At 48.2% G+C, this 22,468-nt stretch overlaps 10 protein-coding genes and 1 non-coding gene across 11 annotated transcripts; 5 read left to right on the forward strand and 6 right to left on the reverse strand.

The window, feature by feature from the left end:
* Window positions 1-110: 110 nt before the first annotated feature.
* Window positions 111-872, reverse strand: BABINDRAFT_33895 (uncharacterized protein; the record flags this gene model as incomplete). Its single annotated transcript, XM_019131659.1, has 1 exon — window positions 111-872. One exon carries the CDS (start codon window positions 870-872, stop codon window positions 111-113), a length of 762 nt encoding a protein of 253 aa, XP_018986327.1.
* Window positions 873-1,401: 529 nt separating this feature from the next.
* On the reverse strand, window positions 1,402-1,668 carry BABINDRAFT_6853 (uncharacterized protein; the record flags this gene model as incomplete). Its single annotated transcript, XM_019132522.1, has 2 exons — window positions 1,402-1,531; window positions 1,577-1,668. 2 exons carry the CDS (start codon window positions 1,666-1,668, stop codon window positions 1,402-1,404), a joined length of 222 nt encoding a protein of 73 aa, XP_018986328.1.
* A 1,448-nt stretch (window positions 1,669-3,116) lies between these two features.
* BABINDRAFT_170710 (cyclin-dependent serine/threonine protein kinase) lies at window positions 3,117-4,070 on the forward strand (the record flags this gene model as incomplete). The annotated part of the gene is made up of 1 exon (XM_019130764.1): window positions 3,117-4,070. The coding sequence occupies one exon, from the start codon at window positions 3,117-3,119 to the stop codon at window positions 4,068-4,070; it is 954 nt and encodes a 317-aa protein (XP_018986329.1).
* A 412-nt stretch (window positions 4,071-4,482) lies between these two features.
* On the reverse strand, window positions 4,483-6,772 carry BAS1 (Myb-related transcription factor BAS1). The gene has a single exon (XM_019128220.1). It carries the CDS (start codon window positions 6,422-6,424, stop codon window positions 4,595-4,597), a length of 1,830 nt encoding a protein of 609 aa, XP_018986330.1. The 5' UTR covers window positions 6,425-6,772; the 3' UTR covers window positions 4,483-4,594.
* A 946-nt stretch (window positions 6,773-7,718) lies between these two features.
* BABINDRAFT_160424 (uncharacterized protein) lies at window positions 7,719-8,371 on the reverse strand. The gene is made up of 2 exons (XM_019128221.1): window positions 8,306-8,371; window positions 7,719-8,225 (listed from the first exon to the last, which is right to left on the reverse strand). Exons 1-2 carry the CDS (start codon window positions 8,355-8,357, stop codon window positions 7,918-7,920), a joined length of 360 nt encoding a protein of 119 aa, XP_018986331.1. The 5' UTR covers window positions 8,358-8,371; the 3' UTR covers window positions 7,719-7,917.
* Window positions 8,372-9,843: 1,472 nt separating this feature from the next.
* On the forward strand, window positions 9,844-11,057 carry SVF1 (Svf1p; the record flags this gene model as incomplete). Its single annotated transcript, XM_019130765.1, has 2 exons — window positions 9,844-9,866; window positions 9,914-11,057. 2 exons carry the CDS (start codon window positions 9,844-9,846, stop codon window positions 11,055-11,057), a joined length of 1,167 nt encoding a protein of 388 aa, XP_018986332.1.
* An 812-nt stretch (window positions 11,058-11,869) lies between these two features.
* On the forward strand, window positions 11,870-15,914 carry BABINDRAFT_160426 (ubiquitin-specific protease). The gene has a single exon (XM_019128222.1). It carries the CDS (start codon window positions 12,303-12,305, stop codon window positions 15,759-15,761), a length of 3,459 nt encoding a protein of 1,152 aa, XP_018986333.1. The 5' UTR covers window positions 11,870-12,302; the 3' UTR covers window positions 15,762-15,914.
* A 1,623-nt stretch (window positions 15,915-17,537) lies between these two features.
* Window positions 17,538-18,518, forward strand: BABINDRAFT_165729 (uncharacterized protein; the record flags this gene model as incomplete). Its single annotated transcript, XM_019130363.1, has 1 exon — window positions 17,538-18,518. The coding sequence occupies one exon, from the start codon at window positions 17,538-17,540 to the stop codon at window positions 18,516-18,518; it is 981 nt and encodes a 326-aa protein (XP_018986334.1).
* A 690-nt stretch (window positions 18,519-19,208) lies between these two features.
* On the reverse strand, window positions 19,209-19,878 carry BABINDRAFT_160428 (uncharacterized protein). The gene has a single exon (XM_019128223.1). The coding sequence runs from the start codon at window positions 19,828-19,830 to the stop codon at window positions 19,243-19,245; it is 588 nt and encodes a 195-aa protein (XP_018986335.1). The 5' UTR covers window positions 19,831-19,878; the 3' UTR covers window positions 19,209-19,242.
* A 131-nt stretch (window positions 19,879-20,009) lies between these two features.
* On the forward strand, window positions 20,010-22,166 carry BABINDRAFT_6860 (TFIIH/NER complex subunit; the record flags this gene model as incomplete). Its single annotated transcript, XM_019132523.1, has 2 exons — window positions 20,010-20,157; window positions 20,464-22,166. 2 exons carry the CDS (start codon window positions 20,010-20,012, stop codon window positions 22,164-22,166), a joined length of 1,851 nt encoding a protein of 616 aa, XP_018986336.1.
* Window positions 22,167-22,310: 144 nt separating this feature from the next.
* On the reverse strand, window positions 22,311-22,382 carry BABINDRAFT_t147. Its single transcript has one exon. It is a non-coding gene; the product is annotated as a tRNA-Asp (tRNA).
* Window positions 22,383-22,468: the final 86 nt, after the last annotated feature.

Raw genomic sequence — 22,468 nt, forward strand, 5'->3', positions numbered from 1 at the left:
GAACCTGCAACGGCATTACCTGAATATTATCCAGCCAAGGCAATCCACCGTTGATGGAGCTCTCCATGTACCAGCCTATAATTGTATTCCATACTATTCAACCAACCACTTTATTTAAAAGCGTTCTTCATCACAGGCTTCAGCACCTTGAATGCATTAATCTTCTGCACCGGTTTGGTTACGGAAATTTTGCCAAGGCTGACCCTCGGAGTAGAGTTGGCCTCAGCGGTCTTGAGAGATATCTTGACAGGCTTGACCTCCCCAACAGGCGTTGGAGCAGGCGTTACATCCAAAGTTTCAACTTGCTGCTTGTACAATTCGGCCGCACGCTTAATCTGCTGATTGAGGAGATTGCTGCTAACCTCCTCATCCGTCTGCGAGGACTTCCCCTTCTGCTCGAGTAGAAGTCTGCGCTGCACCGCCTCGGGCGAATTATCCACATAGCTGATGAACAAACCTGGCTCAACATCATCCCCCTCCTCTGGAGTATCCACCCGTACAAGCCCATTTTTCCCCATGAAGGCCACAAATTGCGTGAGGGAGCTCCACTTTGTGGAGTTCATATGCGTGTGGTCCTTGTCCTGGATAAATTCCTGATAGAACTTGTTGGCACTGATACGCTTCTCGCCATGGTTCAACCGCAAAAGGCGTAGAAAGGAGCCCATAAATTCCTGAGAGTATTTCTCGATCTGATTGGAGTCCATGTGTTTCAAGTTGTTTAGATGGGTCGAGGACAAGATGTGGTTCTTGAAGCCATTGGCATCACGACATTGCTTGGAGCATATCTGGCAGTAGTTGGCCAATTTCTGCAAACCTGCAGCCTTGAGTTTGTTTGACAAGTGTTTTGGGGTTCCCACTGCGGATTTGGCCATTATAATGATGGTTATGGGAAACGACAGAAGGAGATGGATGTGCGATATATTTTTTCTATCCTGCAGCCGCACGACGCAGCTTTTGTGAAGGTCGTATACGCCACACATGTGGGTTCTCAAAAGTGTAATGTTAAGTACCTTGGTTATGTTCAGTAGAGACTTTTCAGTTGTATCCGAATAGAGAAAGTAGAGTCAATAATTGAACCAAGCAAAATGGAAATTAAGTTTGCGAATGGAGGATTCTGATAAACCGCTCCAGATTGCTAGACGCACGTGCAACGCAAGTGTGGCTAGAAACCAAAATTTCCTGTTGTGGGCGAGATGTTAAAAGATATCGAAGCATATATAAATATCGGCAATTTCCGCACCTACTAATGGGTTTGAAACATAACGGTTATCACAATGAATTTCCATCGCTATTCCTTATGAATTAAAGATAGAAAATTGTATTCACTAGACTATACGGTGAACGTGGAGATCATTGGAGTTCTAACATCTCAATGACTCCTAACGGCTTGAATTGGCGTGCTTATTTGCGGACAAAGTACTCGGAGGAGCTAAAGATGCCCACACTGGCGTCGTACACCCACTCGCCAAATCCGAGGTATTTCTGGGTGTACTTCTGGACTTCACCGTCGCCGAAAAGATCGGTCTTAGGTCTAAAGGGTTAGTGCCAGTCAGAAAGGAACTCAGTGGCGACGTACGCTAAGCCGGTATTTCGCTTGACCCCAGCGAGGAACGCGGAGGCCAAGGCCAAATCGAAAGAATAGTGGATCAATTTCAGGAAACCGGACATGATTTTGAACATCGAGAGAGAAAAACGAGGCCTAATCGCTTCTCGTGAATGTAATGTAACGAGAGCAGTTTATCTTAGTGGCGTGCGCTAAACAGTCCAAGGTTACCCGGCGGCATTGTTTTGTATGGACAAGAGCGCATGTACAGGCTGAACCATAAATGTGTGAACGGCCTGTACTGTTGAATTATTTGACGCTTCGTTCACAGTATAACCTTTTGTCTGCTTGCTTTTAGTTCACTAAATCTGTTAGAGTCATACCCACAGAGACTTGATTTACGCACAGCCTCCCTATTTGGTTGCCACCTCGATTTGCATTGCCACTTATCATCTCATCCTTGGATAGTCTTGAGGACTTTTTCATTTGCATTTCGTCATGAGTGAAGACGCATACAGAGACGGTATGTAGATTGGCGAAACCCTTCTAGCCCGATACTAACCCCTCAGACAAGCGGTACGCCTATAGAGGCTCCAGGCCTGGCGATGCGCGATATCGCAAAAGCAGTCCATACACGGGCTCGCACTACGACCCGTCGCAGCGCGAAACGCCACCACCGCGTCCTACCCATCCGGCAAAGTATCCGGGTAAGTCATCTTACAGACCGGAAAGGGAAAGAAGCGACACACCGGAAAGACCCAAAGATGGAAAAGACAGAGAAACGTCGAGAAGGCCCGGAAAACCCAAGAGGGGGAATAGAGACGGACGCAGGGGGTTGGAAAGGTCAGAAAGGGATAGATCAGAGTCAGTCAGAGAGAGACACTTTGATCGGACTGACCGAATGACTGGCAAAAAGGAGGGCGAACTGCTGCGTGAGAATCCTGTAAGGCCAGATAAGCCTTTCGACCGTTCGGATAGATCTCTCGAGAGACCCCTTGAGAGGCTTCTGGATAAAGAGGGAGAGCGATCCCGCTTCGAACCAGAGCGGAGACGTCCGTTGGGACCGCAACGTTACACCTCCCATAGGGAAGCCCCAAAGACGATCGAAAGCGAAAAGAGGCCCAGAGAGGAAAAAGGTTCGCCTGACGATGCCGGTTCCCATCGTAAAGCTGCGAGATGGGAGCCTGAAAGACCACAACAGAAAACCTTTGACATTAACAGTCTCCCGAAAGGTCCTAAGGGCCCGAAAGCACATTTGGAACAGAAATCCGAGGGTAAAATGTCGTTCACCATCCCCAAGAGAGAGCCCCTCGGTCTGAAGTTCCGCCCCATCGCTACGGAGCCAGAAATGGGAAACCGTATGAAATCGCTCGAGTCCGCTGGCCTGAAGTTTCGCCCTGCGGGAACTCCAACGAGACCCCGCTCGGACACCAAGCTCCGGGCCCCTCAGAAACAGTACTACACCAAAACCACCAAGGAGTTCCCCATCTACGAAGTTATCCAGCAGGTGGGCGAAGGGACATACGGTAAGGTCTACAAGGCGAGAAACACCGTCACCAAAGAAATCGTGGCGATGAAGCGGTTGCGGTTGGAATCCGAGAAGGAAGGGTTCCCGATTACCGCTATCCGCGAGATCAGGCTTCTTCAGTCGTTCCACCACCCTAACGTGGTGGGCTTACTTGAGATGATGGTGGAGGGCAGCCGCGTGTACATGAACTTCGACTACATGGACCATGATCTTTCGGGAGTGCTCAACCACCCGAATTTGAGCATCTCCGATGCCCATCGCAAGTTCTTGTTTAAGCAGTTGATGGAGGGGTTGGCATACTTGCATTCGAAGCGCGTCATTCACCGTGACATTAAGGCCTCCAACATCCTACTTGACAGCATCGGACGGTTGAAGATTGCGGACTTCGGACTAGCTAGAACCATGAAGTTTGTCAAGCCCGGTGAATCGCCTGATTACACCAACCGCGTCATCACCTTGTGGTACAGACCGCCCGAGTTGTTGCTCGGCTCCACCGACTATGGTAGAGAGGTGGATATCTGGGGAGTGGGCTGTTTGCTTGTGGAGTTGTTCAACAAGAAGGCCATCTTCCCCGGTGAGGACGAGATTAGCCAGGTCCACCGCATCTTTGACGTCATGGGCTCGCCGACAGACTCTCTGTGGCCCCAGGTCGACAGCTTGCCGTGGTATGAGTTGGTGAAGCCCCTGCGGATGAGACCCAACGCATTCAAACACCGCTACGGATTCCTCTTGTCGGACAATTGTTTTGACTTGGCGCAGAAGCTTTTGACGGTCAATCCGGAACAGAGAATAACGGCCGAGGAGGCTTTGAAGCACAGCTACTTTACCGAGGACCCCGTACCGGAACCGCTCCATTTCTTGAAGGATGTGGTCGGGGAATGGCACGAGTTTGAGACGAAGAAAAGGAGAAAGAAGGAACGGGAAGATAAGCAGCGTAAAGATAGCGAAGGCCGCTCAGAGGCCAAATCGCTGGTGGAGAGAAGTGTTCAGGAAAAGTAATTGTATAGAATGTATTAGTAATAAAGATGTAGGATGGCATGTGATTATTTAAGGTAAAACTTGGTAGAGATCAAATGATATTTGCACCATCATGAACTATGAGATTACGGTGGGTTGGTTAGCAATAGTTGCTATGTACATGCCAGAGTAACCATTATCACACGGTGGTGTCTGGGGGAGGGCGGCTCCAAATACTTAATCAGGTTTAAACCAAAGCGACAAGAAAATTCATGTAATTTATTACAAGCCCCAATTGAACTATAAATGCTTCCACGACCATTACACACAGTACCGATCTATTCCCTAACGGGAGGTTAATATATAGAGTTATAGCAGGCCCCTACCGAAACCTCGAGTAACGTATAGTATAAGCTACCACACATACAATATGCCAAACATATAGATCATTCATCACTGGTCTCCTAAACATCTTTAAATCACTGATTACTTTATATCCTCTGACTAGCTCGCTCAACACCCTTATATATCCCCATCTACAAAACTTCGCCTCTATCATCTATTATCTAACTCGGGTTGAACGGAAGCACCCCGCGGCTCTCCTCTTCTCCAGGCTTCTTTGCTTCGATACTGTAGAACAACCCGTAGACGTCCTCATCCACATCCGCCTCCTCCTCAAACATGAAATTCGATCCGTAGAAGTCACTAATATTGCTTGCGTAGTGCAACGGATGGTGCTGCGATACGGGTGCCGGGGCATGCACAGGTTGAACCTGAGGATGGGGCCGAAGCTGAAGCTGTGGCGGATTCTGTGACTGGTGCTGTGACTGAGCCTGCACCTGCGGACGGGTCTGCACTTGTGTCACTTTTGTGAGCGAGCGCATTGTCTCCCAGAAATCGAGCTCCTCGTCGAGCTCCTCGGCATTGGCGTATTGTGGCGACTTCGCAGGGTACGCAGCCTGGGACAACGGCGTTTTGCGCTCGTACTCAGCTTTTGCCCGCTTGTATGGGCGCTCGCTTGGCCCCGGCGAGACGCGCAGCGCCGCCGGGTGGAACGGCCGCGGCTGCTGGAGCTTGTCATTGTTAAGCAATTTCATTAAGTCGCTGCGCTGGCCCTTGTCTTCGTTGGACGAACCCGCAGGCGACGTCGCCAGAGACGTGAGCTTTGGCACCTCAGCCAACGGAGGAAGGTAGTTGAAGTGCTGGTAGCGGTTCAACTGAGTCTCAGGCTCGAGGAGGTTGCGGTTGGTCAGCGGCGCGTAATGGTGGTGAATGTGCTGGTGGATAGTGATGCTAAGGCCGTGGCTCTTGGCAACGGCAATCAAACGTGCGGCAGAGTCTTGGTCTACAATATCGCCAAAGCCCTGCGGTACGGGCTCACCGCTGGCTGTCTGTGCCGAATACTTCCACTCGGTGCGCGTCTCCACTGGCCGCGGTGACTGTGACAGAAAGCGAAGGTTGGACGTCTGTGGTGGTTGGAGCATGTGTGGTGGCGACAAGTACGGAAATGGCGACGGCGCGTTGGGAGTGGAGTGCGACGATGCATACGGGGTGTGAGGCGTCGCCTCGCCTGGGCTGATTCCAATCGGACTGACTCCGTTTGGGCTTACTTCGGGGCTAGGCTTCGGTTCGGGCACGTACCCAATCCCGTTGTTGATCAAGTTGACCTCTTCAACAATGGCTTGGTCAGCTTTGCCTCGTACCACGTCCGTGACGATCTTACGCCAGCGGTTGCGGCACGTGAGCGACGGCCGGTTCGCCATTTCCATGCTGATAGTCCGCCACTTGGTGCCGTACTTCTTTACCCGTTTGATCAATTCCAAGTCCTCATCTCGCGTCCATGGGCGAAGCCGGTCCTTTGTGTTGGGGTCGAGTACCTCCATGTACCGCTTGGCGCACTGGTCGTCTGTCCGCCCCACAATGTCCTGCGAGACCTTTTGCCACGATGTACCCCACTTTCCGAATGCCTGGAGAAGCGCCTTGTCCTCTTCGGCCGTCCACTTGCCCTTGCGAAGCGACGGATCGAGCGAGTTCGACCAGCGCTTGCGGCAGTCTTTGGGCTTGCGCGAGTCGAGGCGTTTGGAGATGACGTCCCACTTGATCATGTCGATCTTGGGGTTGTAGTGCTCTTCTACGAGGCTCTTGAGGAGAGCATCTTCGGCTTTTGTCCAAGGCTGGCGCGTCTCGCGCCGGAACGTTTGGTAGCCGAGCGAGCGGGTGACCTGAAGTGGATCGATGGGGGAGTTACGTTTGGTCGGAACGGACATCGACATATGGGCAGGCATTGACCCAGGTGTGGGCTGCCCGTGTCCGGTTATTTGTCCTTGTCCGGGTATGTGTGTGGGGATTTGTCCCTGGGCAGAAACCTCCCTCGGCGTCAGATCTGATTGCTCCATTGTGTATAACAAAAGCTGTTAATTCCTGGATGTAGTATTGCTGTAAAGTCTGAGACGGGTTGGTATTTTGCAGGAGGAAGGGTGCAAAAAAGTTCCGGGGGGGCGTAAGTCTAGAAGCAGCGGGGACTCGTATGCAAATGATGAGAAAAGCAAGAACTACCTGGATGAAGCAGAGTGGTGTGACGGAGACGTGGTGAAGGGCTGTGGAACTAAAACAAGGTACGGCGCAAAGTCTCTTTTGCGATTCAATCCTTTGTATACCTTGACAGCGTGTAATTATGCAAACTCGTTCAGTGACAGCGCTAATTGATGCAGAGTTGTGTGGGTGTTGACACTCGTAGGGGTTACGTCGCAAATCAAGGTGCGGACTTAAACATTTGGTTACTGTCAAAAAAATTTACCAAATGGCGTTAGGAAAAGAAACCAAATTTTCTCTACTACATGCAGGACTCAGGCATGGCGAGAACAAAGCGAAATGGCACTGGTATAGATAGTAAAGAGGTATTAAACAGTTTAATGGGGATACGCAGATACCGGGAATAAAATTTGTAATATGATTCTAGCAATGCTTTATCAAGTAATAGCGAGGTACTAGCCCGTACATGCTAGATTACAGTAGTGTTTTGGTGTGCCTGCATGGTCCGCATACGGTGAAGGGTTTGGTTGCCGGTGCGACCGGCCGTGCCTGACACTCCGAGAGTTGCGGCTGGAGTTAGGTGATAACAATGTTGATTTCAACTATGAAGCCACAGTCTGACTCAAGAATGAACATTGAAGCTGTAAGAGGTGTTAATGTCGGCGTATAATGTGGAGATGACCGAGATACCCTCCATAAGGCACGTTTCCTCTTGGCATATGCACAAATCTGGAGAGAATAAATCTGGAGAGAACAAATCTGGAGAATGACAAATTAAAGTCGAGATATCTTGCCAAAGCCTATTCAAGATTAAGGGGTTGATAGCAGAGAACTCGGAAAAGGCTGTCCATTCAGTCGGGATGTTCCACAAAACCTAACGGCTATAACGAATCGGCCGAACTACGAAGCACCAGGTGAACCCACGAAATTTGGCATACTTTCGGGGTTTATTATCTGAGTAGGCACCTAACCAACATTGAGTATGTTTTAGTCCTGGGATAGGTTTGATTACAATCTTATCGCATAAACTGTTGTCCTTGGTGTGTGGCCATGACGTTCCTGTACTGGACCGAGCTCCTAGCTCTAATAATATATTTCAGTCGCAGTACGGAGTAACAGTTCATCTATAAGAAGGTTTTATCTATTAATAGGCATGCTTCCAGAATCGCTCGGTTATGTTCAAACCATTACCCCAACGGAACTTCTCGTTTTTACTGCGTATAGAAAAGATCAGAAATTATGTACGTACTGTATATCAAAGGTTAAAAGATGAACGAAACAATTAGTACTACTCAAATCCTTCTGGGAAAGTCCCAAAATGGCACCTGTACCACGGAGAGCATGGATACTCCCATCATTAAGCTCGAACGTAAGCAGGAGGAATCGAAAGCATCGTTCCGCTTGCCTTGTTTTTGCTCCAATCAGTCTGCCCGTTGTCTTGTTTAGTGACCAATGGCAGGGAATAATAGCTTGGTTGAGCTATATACTCTTGTGTCTGAGGGTGAAATGAAGAATAACCCTGAGGGTCTATTGAGCCTCCAGCGTAGGTTATAGGCACAGGCTTTATCATTTGCACTGATCTTTTTCGTTTGTAGGTTATAATGGAGTAAATTATCACTGCACTAATAACCAATCCAAGCATAACTGGTACCCATAAAGGGAAACCTGGATGTGTAAGTAATAGTTCTATATGAAACTTTCCCAACTTTAACTGCATAAACTGGGCTCTTCAATGTGATAATTACCAGGAACAATATACGCCATACGCTTTTGTACATAGGAGGCAGGGATGATCATGGATACTGTTGAAAGTGTGGAGATAAGTAAATAAGGGTACATTATATACACGGCTACAATCTTATCTGGAAATGCGGTCATTTTATAGTTTCCCCATAGAATATAAGATAAATAGCAATACACATCATGTAGGATGTAATTTAGCCAGTTGACAATATCTACATAGCCAAGGCATACTAAATGGTTGACAGGCATAATTAAAGTATGTCTCTGCGGTCGGTGAAACCCTGTTATCAGCAATAATCTAACTCCGTATCTGTCACAATTTAGTGACCTAAACAAGTTTGAGTTCCTGATATCCGCATGGAGGCTATGTTAGAGCCAATACACATTCTTACGGTTAATGACTAAATTAGCTTGGCAGATTTGCTAAATACCCTCCTGTTATACACCAGTGACTAGGCCTAACTACTGCATTACGAAAGACATAGATAGGTGATTATTCGCTAGTCAGGTCTCGATGGTAACCATGCCAAGAAATTTGTTCCCAGGGGACTTTTTTGTTTAATTAGTCCACATGACAAGTATTCGTCATGACGAGTATGCGCTGTGCATGCTCAGCACTGCCCCATATTGTATTTAGCTCTCGCAACGAGGTTTCGTGCAGGGTGGGGGAGATAATGGGCCTCTTGAAGATGAGTACACTGAAAAATATGTAATAGATAAATAGATAATAGAGAGTAAAGACTGTATTTTGAGCATGAAGGCCAACGTAATGATATCTCTGATCCCCCACTGCTAACAACTATTCTTACTGGACCACTAATATTAAATAGCACAGGTGGTAACGTGTCATATTTCAATTAATCCAGGATACCTAGGGATAGGGATCTCTCGATAATCGTATAATTCTTATCTGACATAAAAATAACTGCAAGTCACTGCACGTTAATTTAGTCTTGGCCTTCACCCCTGATTGGTGGTCACCCCCTACGTCTCCGGCAGCCGTCTAATCTCGCAGGATGGACGAATCTGTGCTCTAGATTAAAAATTAAAGAGCTTGGATGGCGAAAATATGCATAGCCTTACCGTTATATTAGAATCATACAACTTATAAACCTAATGGATTATAGATACGGAGATTTATCACCCACGTTTCTTTGTTATCGAGTCTTGGAAACAAGATAGCTCCGTTATTGAGCACGTGCCGCAAGCCTTCCAGTGCTATCATCAACTACACAGCATAGCCCGTTACAGCTGCATATAGAAGCATCAGACATTGCTTCAGTCTCACAGAGGTCCTAGACCCACCCTCTAAATACATTGTCCATCGACTTTAAACCCACCCTGTCAATATTCCGGTAAAGCACGTGACAAGTTCTGGAGTTTTTGGAGCCCCGGTATGCCGGAACCCTGCCTTGTTCCTTCCTTTGAGTCACATGCACGTGACTGGTGCTAAATTTTCGCAAGTAAGATCAGGATGTATTTTGATAGGCATCACGCCACTGCTGTTTTCCTTCTCTCACAAACAAATATCCACGTCGTAATGTTCAAGTGGGTTCAATCAGGGTATGTGAAATTCTGTACCAATGTCTGCTATGGACACTAATCTCTAGTCTTTCCGCCGTTGCCGGCACTGCCGAGCCAGAATACGGTCGCGAGGCGATCCATCCCGTCACGGACACTGTCCAGGGCAAACAGCCATACAGAGAAACCATCGCTACGGATTTCGAGTGGAACAACCCCAACTACACCAATGTGGAGACGCAGACGTTCTACTTCAACTGTGCCCAGACCGGGTACCAGGGGTTGATCCAGGTTATCCACTCCAATGTGATGGGCCTCAATATCACCGCGCAGTTCACGTTCAAGATCTACCACAAGGACTCCCCTACGGACTTTACCTGGACGTCGACCAAGTTGGAAGACTTTGTCATCAGCGGCACCAACTTCTATGCGCAGAACCTCTCCATCGTCATGACCGACAACAACGAGTACCACATCAGATCGTCCGTCACCGCCGACTCTGTGGTCGATATGAAGATTACCAGAATCTGTCCGGGCGTCATTTTTGGTGAAAATGGAACCACCTACTACGGGACCGACAAGGCTGCGCCGTGGGGCTCCATGCGCCACGCGTTCTGGCCGCGTGCCTCCGCCGAGGGCACCGTCAAGTTGGGCGAGCAGGAAACCATCACCATTTCCGGGTTGTCTATGTACTCCATGGCGTTGCAGGGCATGAAGCCGCACCACGCGGCTGCCACCTGGAACTTTTTGGATTTCCAGTCGGAGAACTACTCCGCCATTTTGATGGAGTTCACCACCCCGATCTCCTACGCCAAGACGAAGGTTGCCATGGGTGTGATTGTGAAGAACGACAAGATCGTCAGTGCCTCGATCGACAACGAAACCGTGCACACCAAGGCCGAGATCGATGCCGTGGGGTGGCCCGCTCCGTCTGCGATCGAGTTTAACTTTGACGGGTACGCCGCCGAGGCTACTAACGAGCAGATCGCCGCCGGTAAAGCCACCAAGGTTGTTGCCAAGGTTTCCGGTGATTTGGACACGTTGATAGAGCGTGTCGATGTCATGGCCGAGGTTCCTCAGTTTGTCAAGTCCATCGTCAGTGGTGTCGCCGGTACCAAGCCATACATTTACCAGTTCTCCAATAAGATGACCATCGAAGTGGATGTCAACGGCAATGTTGACAAGGAAGAGGGGATTGCCTTTAACGAAGCGACCTTCATCAGTGGTCAATAGTGACTTCAACGATGTTACGACTCTAGGCTGGCGTCCTTGTTTTAAACTTGTTTCTTTATCTAATCTTGCGCTTAACAAATCGTATATACTAATCTAATTGAACCTACTCTACGTAAAGGTCAGTATACGGAAAGCGCTAAAGTACTCTATCTGATATGCCCTGCAATACAGGTGATGTCGGACAAACATCAAGTTGGACTGGAAATTAGCAAAGTTTGGGACCAGTGTCTCCAAACAGGACAAATCGACCACACGCTAATTACTTTGAGTAGCGGTGTATACATCCACCAGCTTGGTTTATTTCCCAGGGATGAGCAGAGATAATGTTCAACCTAATTCCAAACCAGCGGTTGTACGTTATATCCATGGTTCTGATTGGTACCCTAGTAGACATCACGTTAGAAATTCTAATAACCCGTTATATTACTTCCTACGATCTTGCTCATCTTGATTTGTAAATCCCAAAGCCTGCCTCTGTCAACGTTCTTAATTACACTGCTTATCAGATCTCCAGCCCCATATTGTGCCACACGTAGGCTCCAATAGCACTAGTCACAAGCATTGCGTATTATAGCAACAACTTCGATACCTTTCCATTAAAAAACGGATCGTTATTATGAATAGTCAAACCTTTTGATAAAATTATTACCAGCTTTGCAAATATATTGTTCACCTCTCATACAGCTCCACCTTCTGTTTGGACGGCGGACCGGCAAAACAGCACGCCGCCAAGGCGCAGCTCGGTCAGGCTTTCCACGCACGACCTGTTTTTCGTTTTAGCTCCAGTCCTAGTCACCTGGTAGGGCGGGGACCTTGGATCAGATCTTCCAAGCCCCAAACGATGGCATATATAACGCCCCAGCAAGCATATTATACCATTTAATCGACCGAGCTCGATCTGTTTGCCTCTTTACAACCGTAACACCCCTCAAACTCCGGGCAAAAACAGACACAACACACTGATCCGTCAGCTTTGCATTACCCGTGATCCGGTCCTCTACGTTTTTATTTCCTTCGTCCATTGCTAAACTCAGGAATTCCTGCTCTTGGTGGTTTAATCCAACGTCCTCGATTGACTGCTCTAACTTGTTGGACTTTCTATTGCATTTTAGGTACATATATTCCGTTGGAAAGCCCGTCTGAAACACTGGTATTCGTTCTGGATCTTTCATCACCGTTTACCTAACGTCATTCCTGCTTTCCCACCATCCAACATATTTTGCATCCTTTACCATTCTCCATACAATGCCCACCGACAAGCTACTCCTGAGTGAACACCTCCAGGCGGTTTCCCGCGAGTTTCACAACGTGCAACGCTGGGAACGGAATAATCTGTTGCAGAACATTTCCACCCTCAGCTTGGTCGAAGACGCCGAGGCGTACTTGGAAGAAGCCCTACGGACCCCCAAAATTGTTTCAAAGGGTGCGCAGCTGAGCTCCACCCTCTATATCAAGGCGTTTTTGATTGTTGCGTATATGGTGCCCCAAAAGGTTATTCTGAGACACAATGTCCCAGCCTTAGAAGCGTTTGCACGGTTCCACCAGAACAACCCTGAAGATTACTACCTTGTAGGCCAAGTGCTATCGCTTTTGAAGAGCGCCCCGCAGTTTCATGATCTCAGGGGCCACATCTTCTACTACTTGGTGGACTACAAAAAAGTCTTTGAGGGCAAATTCGACTTGTTTAGCACGCTCCGGACATTTGTTGAGGATTTCTACACGTCCATGGGCCAAGGCGACGATGCTCAGATGGTTAAGTCAGATACGCTCCACAAGAGTCCCGTGATGGCTAATTTTAGCCAATGGTCGAAAGATGACCATCCCAACACTGAAGAAACCAACGACACCGTTGCCTATACCGCCGCACAAAATTGGCGTATACCTGAAACAGAGGATCAATTACAAGCCGATGATGTCTCAAGCTATGCGAACAACCTAGAAGGGTACAATGAAGGTGCTTATGTGGCAGCTCCCCCGCGGCATTTTCCACGCCAGTCTTCAGAGGAGTTTCAGTCAGATACCGCTCCACCTCATTCCGAAGATGATCCTGACGCACGGCTGTACCAACAGCCTGAAACCCCATACACCAACGAAAATTCCCAGCCTAGTTCCGCTTCTTCTGAAAGCTACATCTGGGTTGCGCCCACGCACTTCAAATCTTCTGAACAGTTGCGATGCATTATTGAACAAGATAATGACCTGGATAAGCCCGCCACTCATAAAGTGGTTGATGTTGGAGCTCAGTTTGACCGGCTAGAATTGACGGACCCTGTCACACGTGGTACTCAGGAGGCCACTGATTTGACGAACGAAGATGAGGATGATACTAACGATCGGAACATGGTCCGCCTCGATAATTCTGACACATTCTCGGCAGTCCCTGATTCATCAGATAGATATGCCAAGGCAACAGATGAAAGAGGTTACTTTCTGAGTCACCAGCCGGAAGGGTATGCTATCGGCTCCAAGAGTGAAACTAACTTTCATCACCGCGACATTTCCGAGGAGCGAGGAAGCCAGCCTGAGATTTCTCCTCCGCCAGACTTCCCGCCTATCGATTGCAAGACCCTTTCTCTTTTTATCCTATCCTACGACCGGAAACTTCTCATTATCGATATCCGACCACAACCAGTTTTTTCCCACAACAACACTTCCCATATTGTCCGGGCAACCCACGTTATCAACATAGACCCAAATTTGATCCGTCTCGCAGGAACTGATGCTGAACTAGAGGTGCTCTTGCAGCGCAACTGCGTGGATCTGCTCCACTCCCAGTACTTTAGCAACCGCAGCTTGTTTGACCGCCTTATGGTTTACGACGAGGGACGGAACGATGTAAGCAGTATTGCTACGATAGCAAAGTTCTGGAACTTGATGAAGCCTGGTAACCAAACTAAGCCGTTGAAACACTCGCCGCGGCTCTTGACTGGTGGGTACCAAGCGTGGATGGCGTTTTGTGCCAAAAGCCAAACTCCAGCCGCTCAGGTGTACGGCCCTAGATCCCAACCGGTATCGGTCGATTCTGGAGCTCAACCCCAACCAGTCGATCAAAGGTTTCAACTGTATGGCCCCAGATTTCAGGGACAACCACCATACTCTTCCCTGAGCTCCCAAACTCACTTACAGACGCAACCCTCGAATTCTCCAGCCATGCCTCGAGCGAATCCTGTCCAGTACCAACCGGTTTATGATAGAGCTTCATTACCCACGCCATACGCTCCAGTTCCTTATCCCTCCCCTCCGTACCCAATCTACAACACGTATATTCCCTCGCAGTCTCCGCCGCCCATGGCCCCTTACATGCCCTTATTCCTGTCTCCAGGCCTAGTTCCAGGGGTACATACCTACATCCAAGCGGAACCACAGGCTGTGCAGGTGGCATATCAACGAAATGCATCACAAGTTGCACCACAGCCTTACCAGCTGGTGCCCCAACGGGGTACCCAGGAACGCCAGATGCACCCGTCCCAGAAGACGCGTCCCGTATCAGGGCCACCGCCACAACAGCGCCCGCCACAGGTGAATACCCCCTATGTCAGCATGTGTATCTGTGGAATCCGAAACTATGGTTGCACTTGTTACATCAACAGCATGCTTCAATGCTTGTTTGCGCTGACGGCCTTCTCGTCTCTTTTTGAGGACTCGCAGTATAAGTCGTTCTTAAAGAGCCAGCAGTACAAGGAGACGCTTTCCCACGCATTCTTTAACCTCATGCGCAGCATTCACGACCATGGGGGCTGCTCCATCGCACCGTCGAGGTTCCTCAGGGTCTGCGCCGCGGCCAGAAGAGACTTTAATATTCCGTATGAACAGCAGGACACCCAGGAGTTTCTCATGTTCTTATTAGATACACTCCACGGTGAGCTCTCTGGGAACAACGAAGCTGTCTCTCAAATAGCCCCAGACAGAGCTGTGTGGGTCAAGCCCTCTTCAGACCAGGCCATCGCAAACATAGAGACTTCCCAGAAGGCTTACGCCAAGTTTCAGACGGAGCTCACGTCCCTGGGTCTTTCTCCCGTCTCTGCATTGTTCCAGGGCCAGATCGAAAGCAAGTTGAAATGCAACAAGTGCGGCTTTGAATCTCCAACTTTCAACGTATTCAATACGTTGACGCTTCCTATCCCAAAGAACCACTCCAAGAAGGTTAGGTTAGAAGACTGTCTTGATTTGTACTCGCGGGATGAGCTTATGGAGGGCGACAACGCGTGGTCGTGTCCGAAATGTCATGACCCGAACGAAGAAGCAAAGGCAAAGCGTGCGAGTGGGTTCCGATTCGCCCGCAAGAAGCTGGTCAAACACCATAAGATCACCTCTGTCAAATCGCTATCCTTCCTCTCTTTGCCAAGGTATCTCGTCGTGCACTTGTCACGATTTGAGTCTGGGAGCAGCAACGTGGATAAATTGAACACCGTTGTGAGCTACCCCCTTGTATTGCAGATGAAGGTGGGGGCCGGAAGCACCCAGCGAATCGAAACCTACAAATTGTACGCGTTGGTAAATCACTATGGGAGCTTGAAGTCAGGACATTACACGTCTTTGATCAACAAGCTGTCCAGTCATGACTTGCACAATCCATACTGGTGTTACTTCGACGACGAGAATGTCAAGGTTGGAGTGATTCATGGGGACGCTCGGAACGGAGCCATGTCTGTGAAAAGCGCGGACGTCTATGTGTTGTTTTACGAGAAAGTTGACGAGGGGTGATGGCTGTTCTGATTGGTGTTATGTTGCAGTGTCTAGTTTCTCTTTTATGCATATTTCTAAACCATTCTATTTTGATTTTTGGTAGAGATGAATACGAGTTAGTGTTACTGTTTAGGGTGTTGGGAATTTCTCATGAAATGACTTCGGGTATAAATCGGTGTAATGGTTAGAGTACCTATTGACCGTATCAAATGGCGATGGAGAAATTTCTGTTCCGCTCCGTGAGTTCGTAGACTTAAACGTGTCTGTATCCATTATCTAGTATATGCATCTTTAAGTATATCATCTGGCAATTATGTAGATCTATGTTGATTTGCTTCAACCTCACCGGAAGATTCTATAAAAAGTATAGTAACCGGATCCTATATGCCCACTTTTCAATTTTATGACGGTATTAGCCGGCTCATCTCCAAATCGTCTAAAAGATGTGTATATTCACCCCGGCAGCCACGTATGGAGGCTGAGCAATCAATGACGCTCAATTTGAACCCTAGTCAATATCCGGAAAAGTCTTGTATCCTAGTAGGGCCCGTTCCGGAGGCTCAAAAAAAAAACAAAAAAAAACGCATATCATTCTTGGGCCGATTCGCATGTTCTCAGAGACGAAGTGGTTTGCAAAGGCCCAGAAATACAAAAAACGATAGAAAGAGGTCTCTATAGGAAAGAATCAGTGGTTCCTAGAGTTTGGGCGGAACTGTTATGGCCAGCCTGCAGCGAGAAGGAGATGGATATTATACGGGTACCGCATCAATTTATCTTCCCCCGAGCTCTTTTTACACCCTAAGCATGGAATATTGGTATCAATACTGATTTTAAGTGAACAAATACTAGGTAGCTTATGGGGTCTAACTTAGGTAGACACCTGAAATCCACACCATAGTTGCCGTTTTAGGACCAGATCTGTACAAATGTTTGAAGTCGAGCCTAGTTTAGACAGCTTGTGCATGACTGGGGGGAAGGGGGCAGCAAAAAAAGCTACAAAGCTGCATCTCTATCAATAAATGACTCAAATGTAACATTCGCGTATTCTAGCGATATAAAAATACGACACCGTCAGATATTGAATAATTTCAGAGAAGCTATATACTGCTAATGTTCTTCTATTACAAATTATAGTTAGAGGTATCCGTTTCCCGGCGATTCTTTTGAATGACGATAAATCCCGCGTTCCTTCCCCCTCTCCTGAAATTGCATCCTGTAGCCATGGAAGTACTAGGCCCGGCTAAATCCAGCACTGTAACCCATAATACAGGTCCAGTGCCTGTAGTCTTGAAAAAGGCAGAAAATGAGCCCTTAATCCATTATGTTAAATAACGTTTTACCTCAGTACATCAGGTATATTTTATTCCGATAGTATCCAGGGTCTTTTGCCGTTTTATCACAACTATTGTTCATTCTGCGGTGTGCCCGATCTGGCCAACTGAGCGTTCCCCCGTGCTAAATATAGTAGGAGTGCGTCGCGATCGGCCCAAAAGTGAGCAAACTCAAAACCAAAAATATTTTCGCATGTTAAGAGCCCCGCGCAGTCATTTCGAGATCTCGAAACATACTTTATCGGGAAGCTGTGTGTCAATTTACAGTATTGCGGTGAGCCAAACATAGACCTAAGCCTGTCCAAATCCTAGCCCTACTGTATAGTCACCTCATCTTACGGCACAGAAAAGGTCCCAGAAAAAAAAACCCTGAATCTCTTGGCCAAACAAGAACTTCCAAGCATTTCACGCCTACACCCTTATCTCAGTCAAGCTCTTGTTCCAACCTTACCCACTTATCTCAATGCCCTCTGACGCACTTGTTATTGGCTGTTCTGTGGCGATTCCCGCGGCCGTCGCGATTGTTGTGATATTTGTTCTTTGGCTGAAGACGCTGAGCCGGTTCAAGAAAGAGGCCCGCGAGGAGATAGACATCGATGCGGATGATCAGCTTTCGTTCGACAACCTAGCGAACCAGAGCAAGTACTTCCAGGTCAAGCCGCTTGCTGAAGGCTCTTCCGGTGACTCAGACTCCACCCGTGATATACAGAGACAAAACCAGTTTGTGTACCCGAAGGAAAGCGATGCGTCTCGGGATTCGTTGCCGAAATTGCAACCAAGCCACATTGCACACGCGCTGATAGCCTTCAGTGGACTCAACTCTTTTGCTCATCCCGAACCGGATGGAGCCCTTTCGTATTACGACACGATGGTGCCTGTGTTGCCAGAAGGAAGCGACGGAAAGCCGCTGGACTACGCGAAACGGATCTCCAATCCAAACTTGTTAAACTACACATCCACGCTGTCACACAACCACAGCGGTAGCCGTGACGGCAGCTTCACGCCCTTAGGCCTGAGCTCCACGCGCAACAGCAGCCGATTGAGCATTGCGAATGCAAACCTAGTGTCCAGTCCAAAGCCGCAGCCGCATAACTTAACCAATCTCAGCATGAGCGTCGTCAGACCCACAAAATTTGAGCTTCATTCTGCACAGTCATCCATCGCGGATGACCGGAGACCGCATCACGTTGCAAATGACTCCATGGTGTCCGGATTTTCCCAGATCGACAGCACTGTCGGCTCCGATCCGTTCAAGTCTGATACGGCATCTCCAGCAAAACCAGTCGCTGCGTTTATTACTGAACATGTGCAGGAGGAGCTGGAACCCCGGGTGAGGGTCAGCAGTGCCATCACTAATTTGAATGGAGCGATGAATGAACAAGGGACACAAAAATTAGACTTTGAGGCCGAGGAAGCTGCTCATCCATATAAAAGCTTGGTCTAGGTGCCGAATAAGCAGCTTCGTCCAGGGCAACGGTTGATATATTTCGGTGGTTATAACGATTTCTGAATCTTAGTAGACCGTAGCTCTGGTTCAAGACAAGCACCGGTTTAACAGGGTTTTTGGTGACAACACGTTTCGGTGAATGATAGCTAGAGGTGGTATTGTTGCTGATGTGCTCCGTTATTGGTCCTTGCCTCTAAAGGCGGTTAAAGATGTGCGATAGACACTTCTGTACCCCAAATTTTGTATCTTCCCATATGCATCGGGTGAACCAAAAGGGGAGGGTTTAAGATGAGCTGTCAGTGCTCAAGAGGCACCCTGTGTAATCTCCCTCTCCCTTCAATGTGCTGAAAATCATCCTCTCCTCTCTCATTCTTCCAGATGCTTGCATTAAGATCGGCATGGAGAACGGTTTATTGTAAGCACCTATAAATTGTTTGTATTATAGCTAAGCTGTGCTATTTATTTAAAGTGTGGGACCCAAACCTTATGAAACACCATGTAGCAAGGGATTGTGGGTGATGACGGGTACTGGTTATATCTGGGCATGGCATATCGACGTTACTAAGGATGTGAATATGAGTGGTATAACAGCCCACTTCCTGGATATACCTATGGCAAGTCACATATACGTTACTCTTACTATCCAAGTCCTATAACAGCTTCGCTGTCTACACCCACCGATCCGTATGAATATGTATAAACTATGTACAGGGGAAGGCACTTACAAGAAGATAGTGACCGATTCGTCCCTCAACAAATCAAACTCCTTCTCGCCAACTGTCAAGGTCCACTCATGGATGGTGAACTGATCGTTTCTGGAGTCTCGACTGGCTCTCAAGACGACACAGCCCTGGGCCACATCACCTTTGACGTTAAACCACACGTCTATGTCCCCCTTCATCTGGTTCAAGGTTCCGTGAACCCACGGCACAGCCCCATCAAACGATATACTGTTCCCCAACATTGTACGCGCCATGGTAGAGCGGCGCATGAAGTGGAAAGTGGAGTTGATGATTGGCGAGGTGGTCTTTTCGTAGTTGAAGATGACAAGACACACGGCGGTCATGGACGTAAAGAATGCTAACGCCTTAAGAAGCTGGTAATTCTTCTCTTTGAGCGGGTCCGGGAGCTCGGAGTTGACAGTCATTGGCTTTCTGCGCGGATCATCCTTCGACAATGGCTGATGACTCTCCGGCTTGGAAACCACTATCCGAGGCACAATTTCGGAGTACAGTCTGAACGCTCTCACAAGGGAAACCGGGGTACGGAGAGGTGACGAAAGAAGACCAGCTCTGCAAAGTCTCAACATGGTGGATGGTATACAAGAGGCTCGTAAACAAAGCAACTGGCATGGCTCGATTTTTTACATAAGCGCAGGTTACAAAAATCGATTCACTTTCCTGGTGTGTACACGCCTCTTATCCTGCAAGGGATCAAAAAGAGCTTGAAATTAATCCCCGGGAAGACAGCCTATTTACTCACCACATCATGTCTGTAACAGGTGCTGCGGCGTACAAAAAAAGGGCAGGGATGCTCTCCATTCAAGAGGAGCTCCTGCCGCCGATCTTGGTCTGGAAGTCTATCGACAGTTCGGTGCCAGTGCCCGTGGTGGAGTTGCCCTTGCGCACTCTTACAAGTGAGTATTGATTGAGAAAAGGGGATTTGGTTCCGATTTGGAAAGGGGGTGATAATACGGAAATGGTGTTTTGTTGAGCTGCATTTGATGGAAGTTGGTGTGATGTGAGGTTCAATGTGGTATATGCTTCGACGAGTGCTCAGAGATCGCAGGTGTAATTAGCATCTTTAACTCTCACCTTCAAGATATCCATAGTAGGCTTCAAAGGTGTTTCCTTCATCAAACCACTTGTCCACATGCCTACCTCCGTGAGATTTTTCATTTCTCGGCCTTCAACTGCTAGTACAAAAACTAACCTCCTTTTAGACTTACAGGCGACGCCTGTTACGCTGGAAAAGATGATGTTGAAAGTGGTTTCCAAAGGCCCAGAGGACCCAGAGACACTGGTAACGACTGTTTTCTCCTTCAACCACCGGCCCACGATGAACAATATCAGGGATGCCTTGCAGCAAATTATCTCCCGCCAGAAAACAGTTATCCAGCCGGGTCTCTCGCCCGCACCCGGCGATGCCACACAAGCTAACGACGCTCCTGCAAATGGATCATTGGGCACTTTTTCCAGTACAGACTCGCTCACGGAAGCCAAATTGTTGCGCAATCACACGTTGCAGCAAAAATTACTTCGGGCACAGCCAGCCTTGTTTACAGCTTTTCAGGAGACTGTTATCAAGGGAGGATTGCATCCGGACGAATTTTGGTCAACCAGAATTCACCTTCTCAGAACGTTTGCTCTTGAATCCTCACAGAGAAGAGGGCCCTACAACGTGCTATCCACCATCAAAACCGTCGCTACATCCGATAACCAAGTTAATGTTTCCATTTCGATTGATAAAATCCAGGCTATTTTCGAGCAATACCCGGTTGTTCGTAAAGCATACGACGAGAATGTGCCCAAATTGTCTGAAGGTGAGTTCTGGACGCGCTTTTTCTGTTCCAAGTTATTCCGCAAGCTCAAGGGTGAAAAAATTGGGGTATACGACAAGGGTGACTTGATATTGGACAAGTACTGTTTAATCAATCTAGACTATCTCGAGAAGGAGGACGAGGAGGACGAGGAGCATATTCCCCGGTTCCTTGATTTGGAAGGGAACAAGGATGATAACTCTCAGAAGTTGGGGAATGGGCCAGACGTCACCATGAAAGGAGATAATAACCCGGAAATTGTGCTGATCTTAAGAAGCATGAACAAGTTGTCGACTAAGATCGTCTCCAACTGTGTTCCCCACGGTGAAACCTTTGAGGAGCTCGAAAAAGAAAAGGAAGAGGAGTTGGAATTTAAGGATTTAGAAGAAACCCAGCCAATGAGCTACATCGAGCTCCACGTCAACTCCCAACACAACAGTAATTCGTCCAAGACCGACACGGAGGTGACAATAGCCGATGCGGACAAAGTAGACGCTGGGCTTCCGGAGTTTAAAGAGAAGATGAAGGACTATTTCACCACAGAGCTCGACTTGACCGAGCTCTATTCTGCTCCGTCGCGCAAGCGATCAGCGGAGGAGGCGTTCAAGGACACCATCCAGATGATTAAAGCAAACACCAAGCAGCTCAAACAGACATGGAACGTGACCAGCGTGGAATCGTTGTTCTCCGGTGTCTCCGTGGTGAACGTCACCACCGATATTGACTCTTCCCTCCCGGATGCGGACTTGGAAACGTTGCGGTTGACACAGGCCACCTCGATGGAATTCCTCAAGCACTTTTGGGTGAATTTCACGAACCGGAAGGGGGTTTCAGCGGCGGGGAACCCAGCGATGGTCAGAAAGTTGTACGCCAGTTTGAAAAAGTGCCAGGAGCGAGTAGAAAGCAGTATCCAGTTGGTTGCAGCCCAAAACCCGGTGAAGCCCGAGCCAGAAACTGAGAAATCGGAAGGCGAGGCTGTGGAGAAACCAGTGGATAATGTGCACGAGAGACATGCGCGTGATTACATGGGCAGTATCAGTCGGAGCTTACTGGTTGCTATTGACAGTTATGAGAGCGCTGTGAAGAAGGTGGGCGGGGTTCTCTAGGTTTAAGTCCCAGTCATTGCATATTTTCTGATGCTATTTACAACGAATGAAAAATAAAGTGGAACACCACGGGTTTAATTTTAGGCTGTAGCTATGGAAATGCCCAGAAATATAATTGCGGGCTCATAGGGGTAGAAAAATAAGCTCCGCGACGGGGAATTGAACCCCGGTCCCCCGCGCGACAAGCGGGGATTCTAGCCACTAAACTATCACGGACCGTTTTATGTCATATTTTATATTACAATTTTATATCATAGAGCGCTTAATTACTTATTTAGTAACTACCCAAATGTGGAATTTCC

This window comes from Babjeviella inositovora (genome assembly GCF_001661335.1).
Source record: "Babjeviella inositovora NRRL Y-12698 unplaced genomic scaffold BABINscaffold_3, whole genome shotgun sequence".
Lineage (NCBI taxonomy): Eukaryota > Fungi > Ascomycota > Pichiomycetes > Serinales > Babjeviella > Babjeviella inositovora.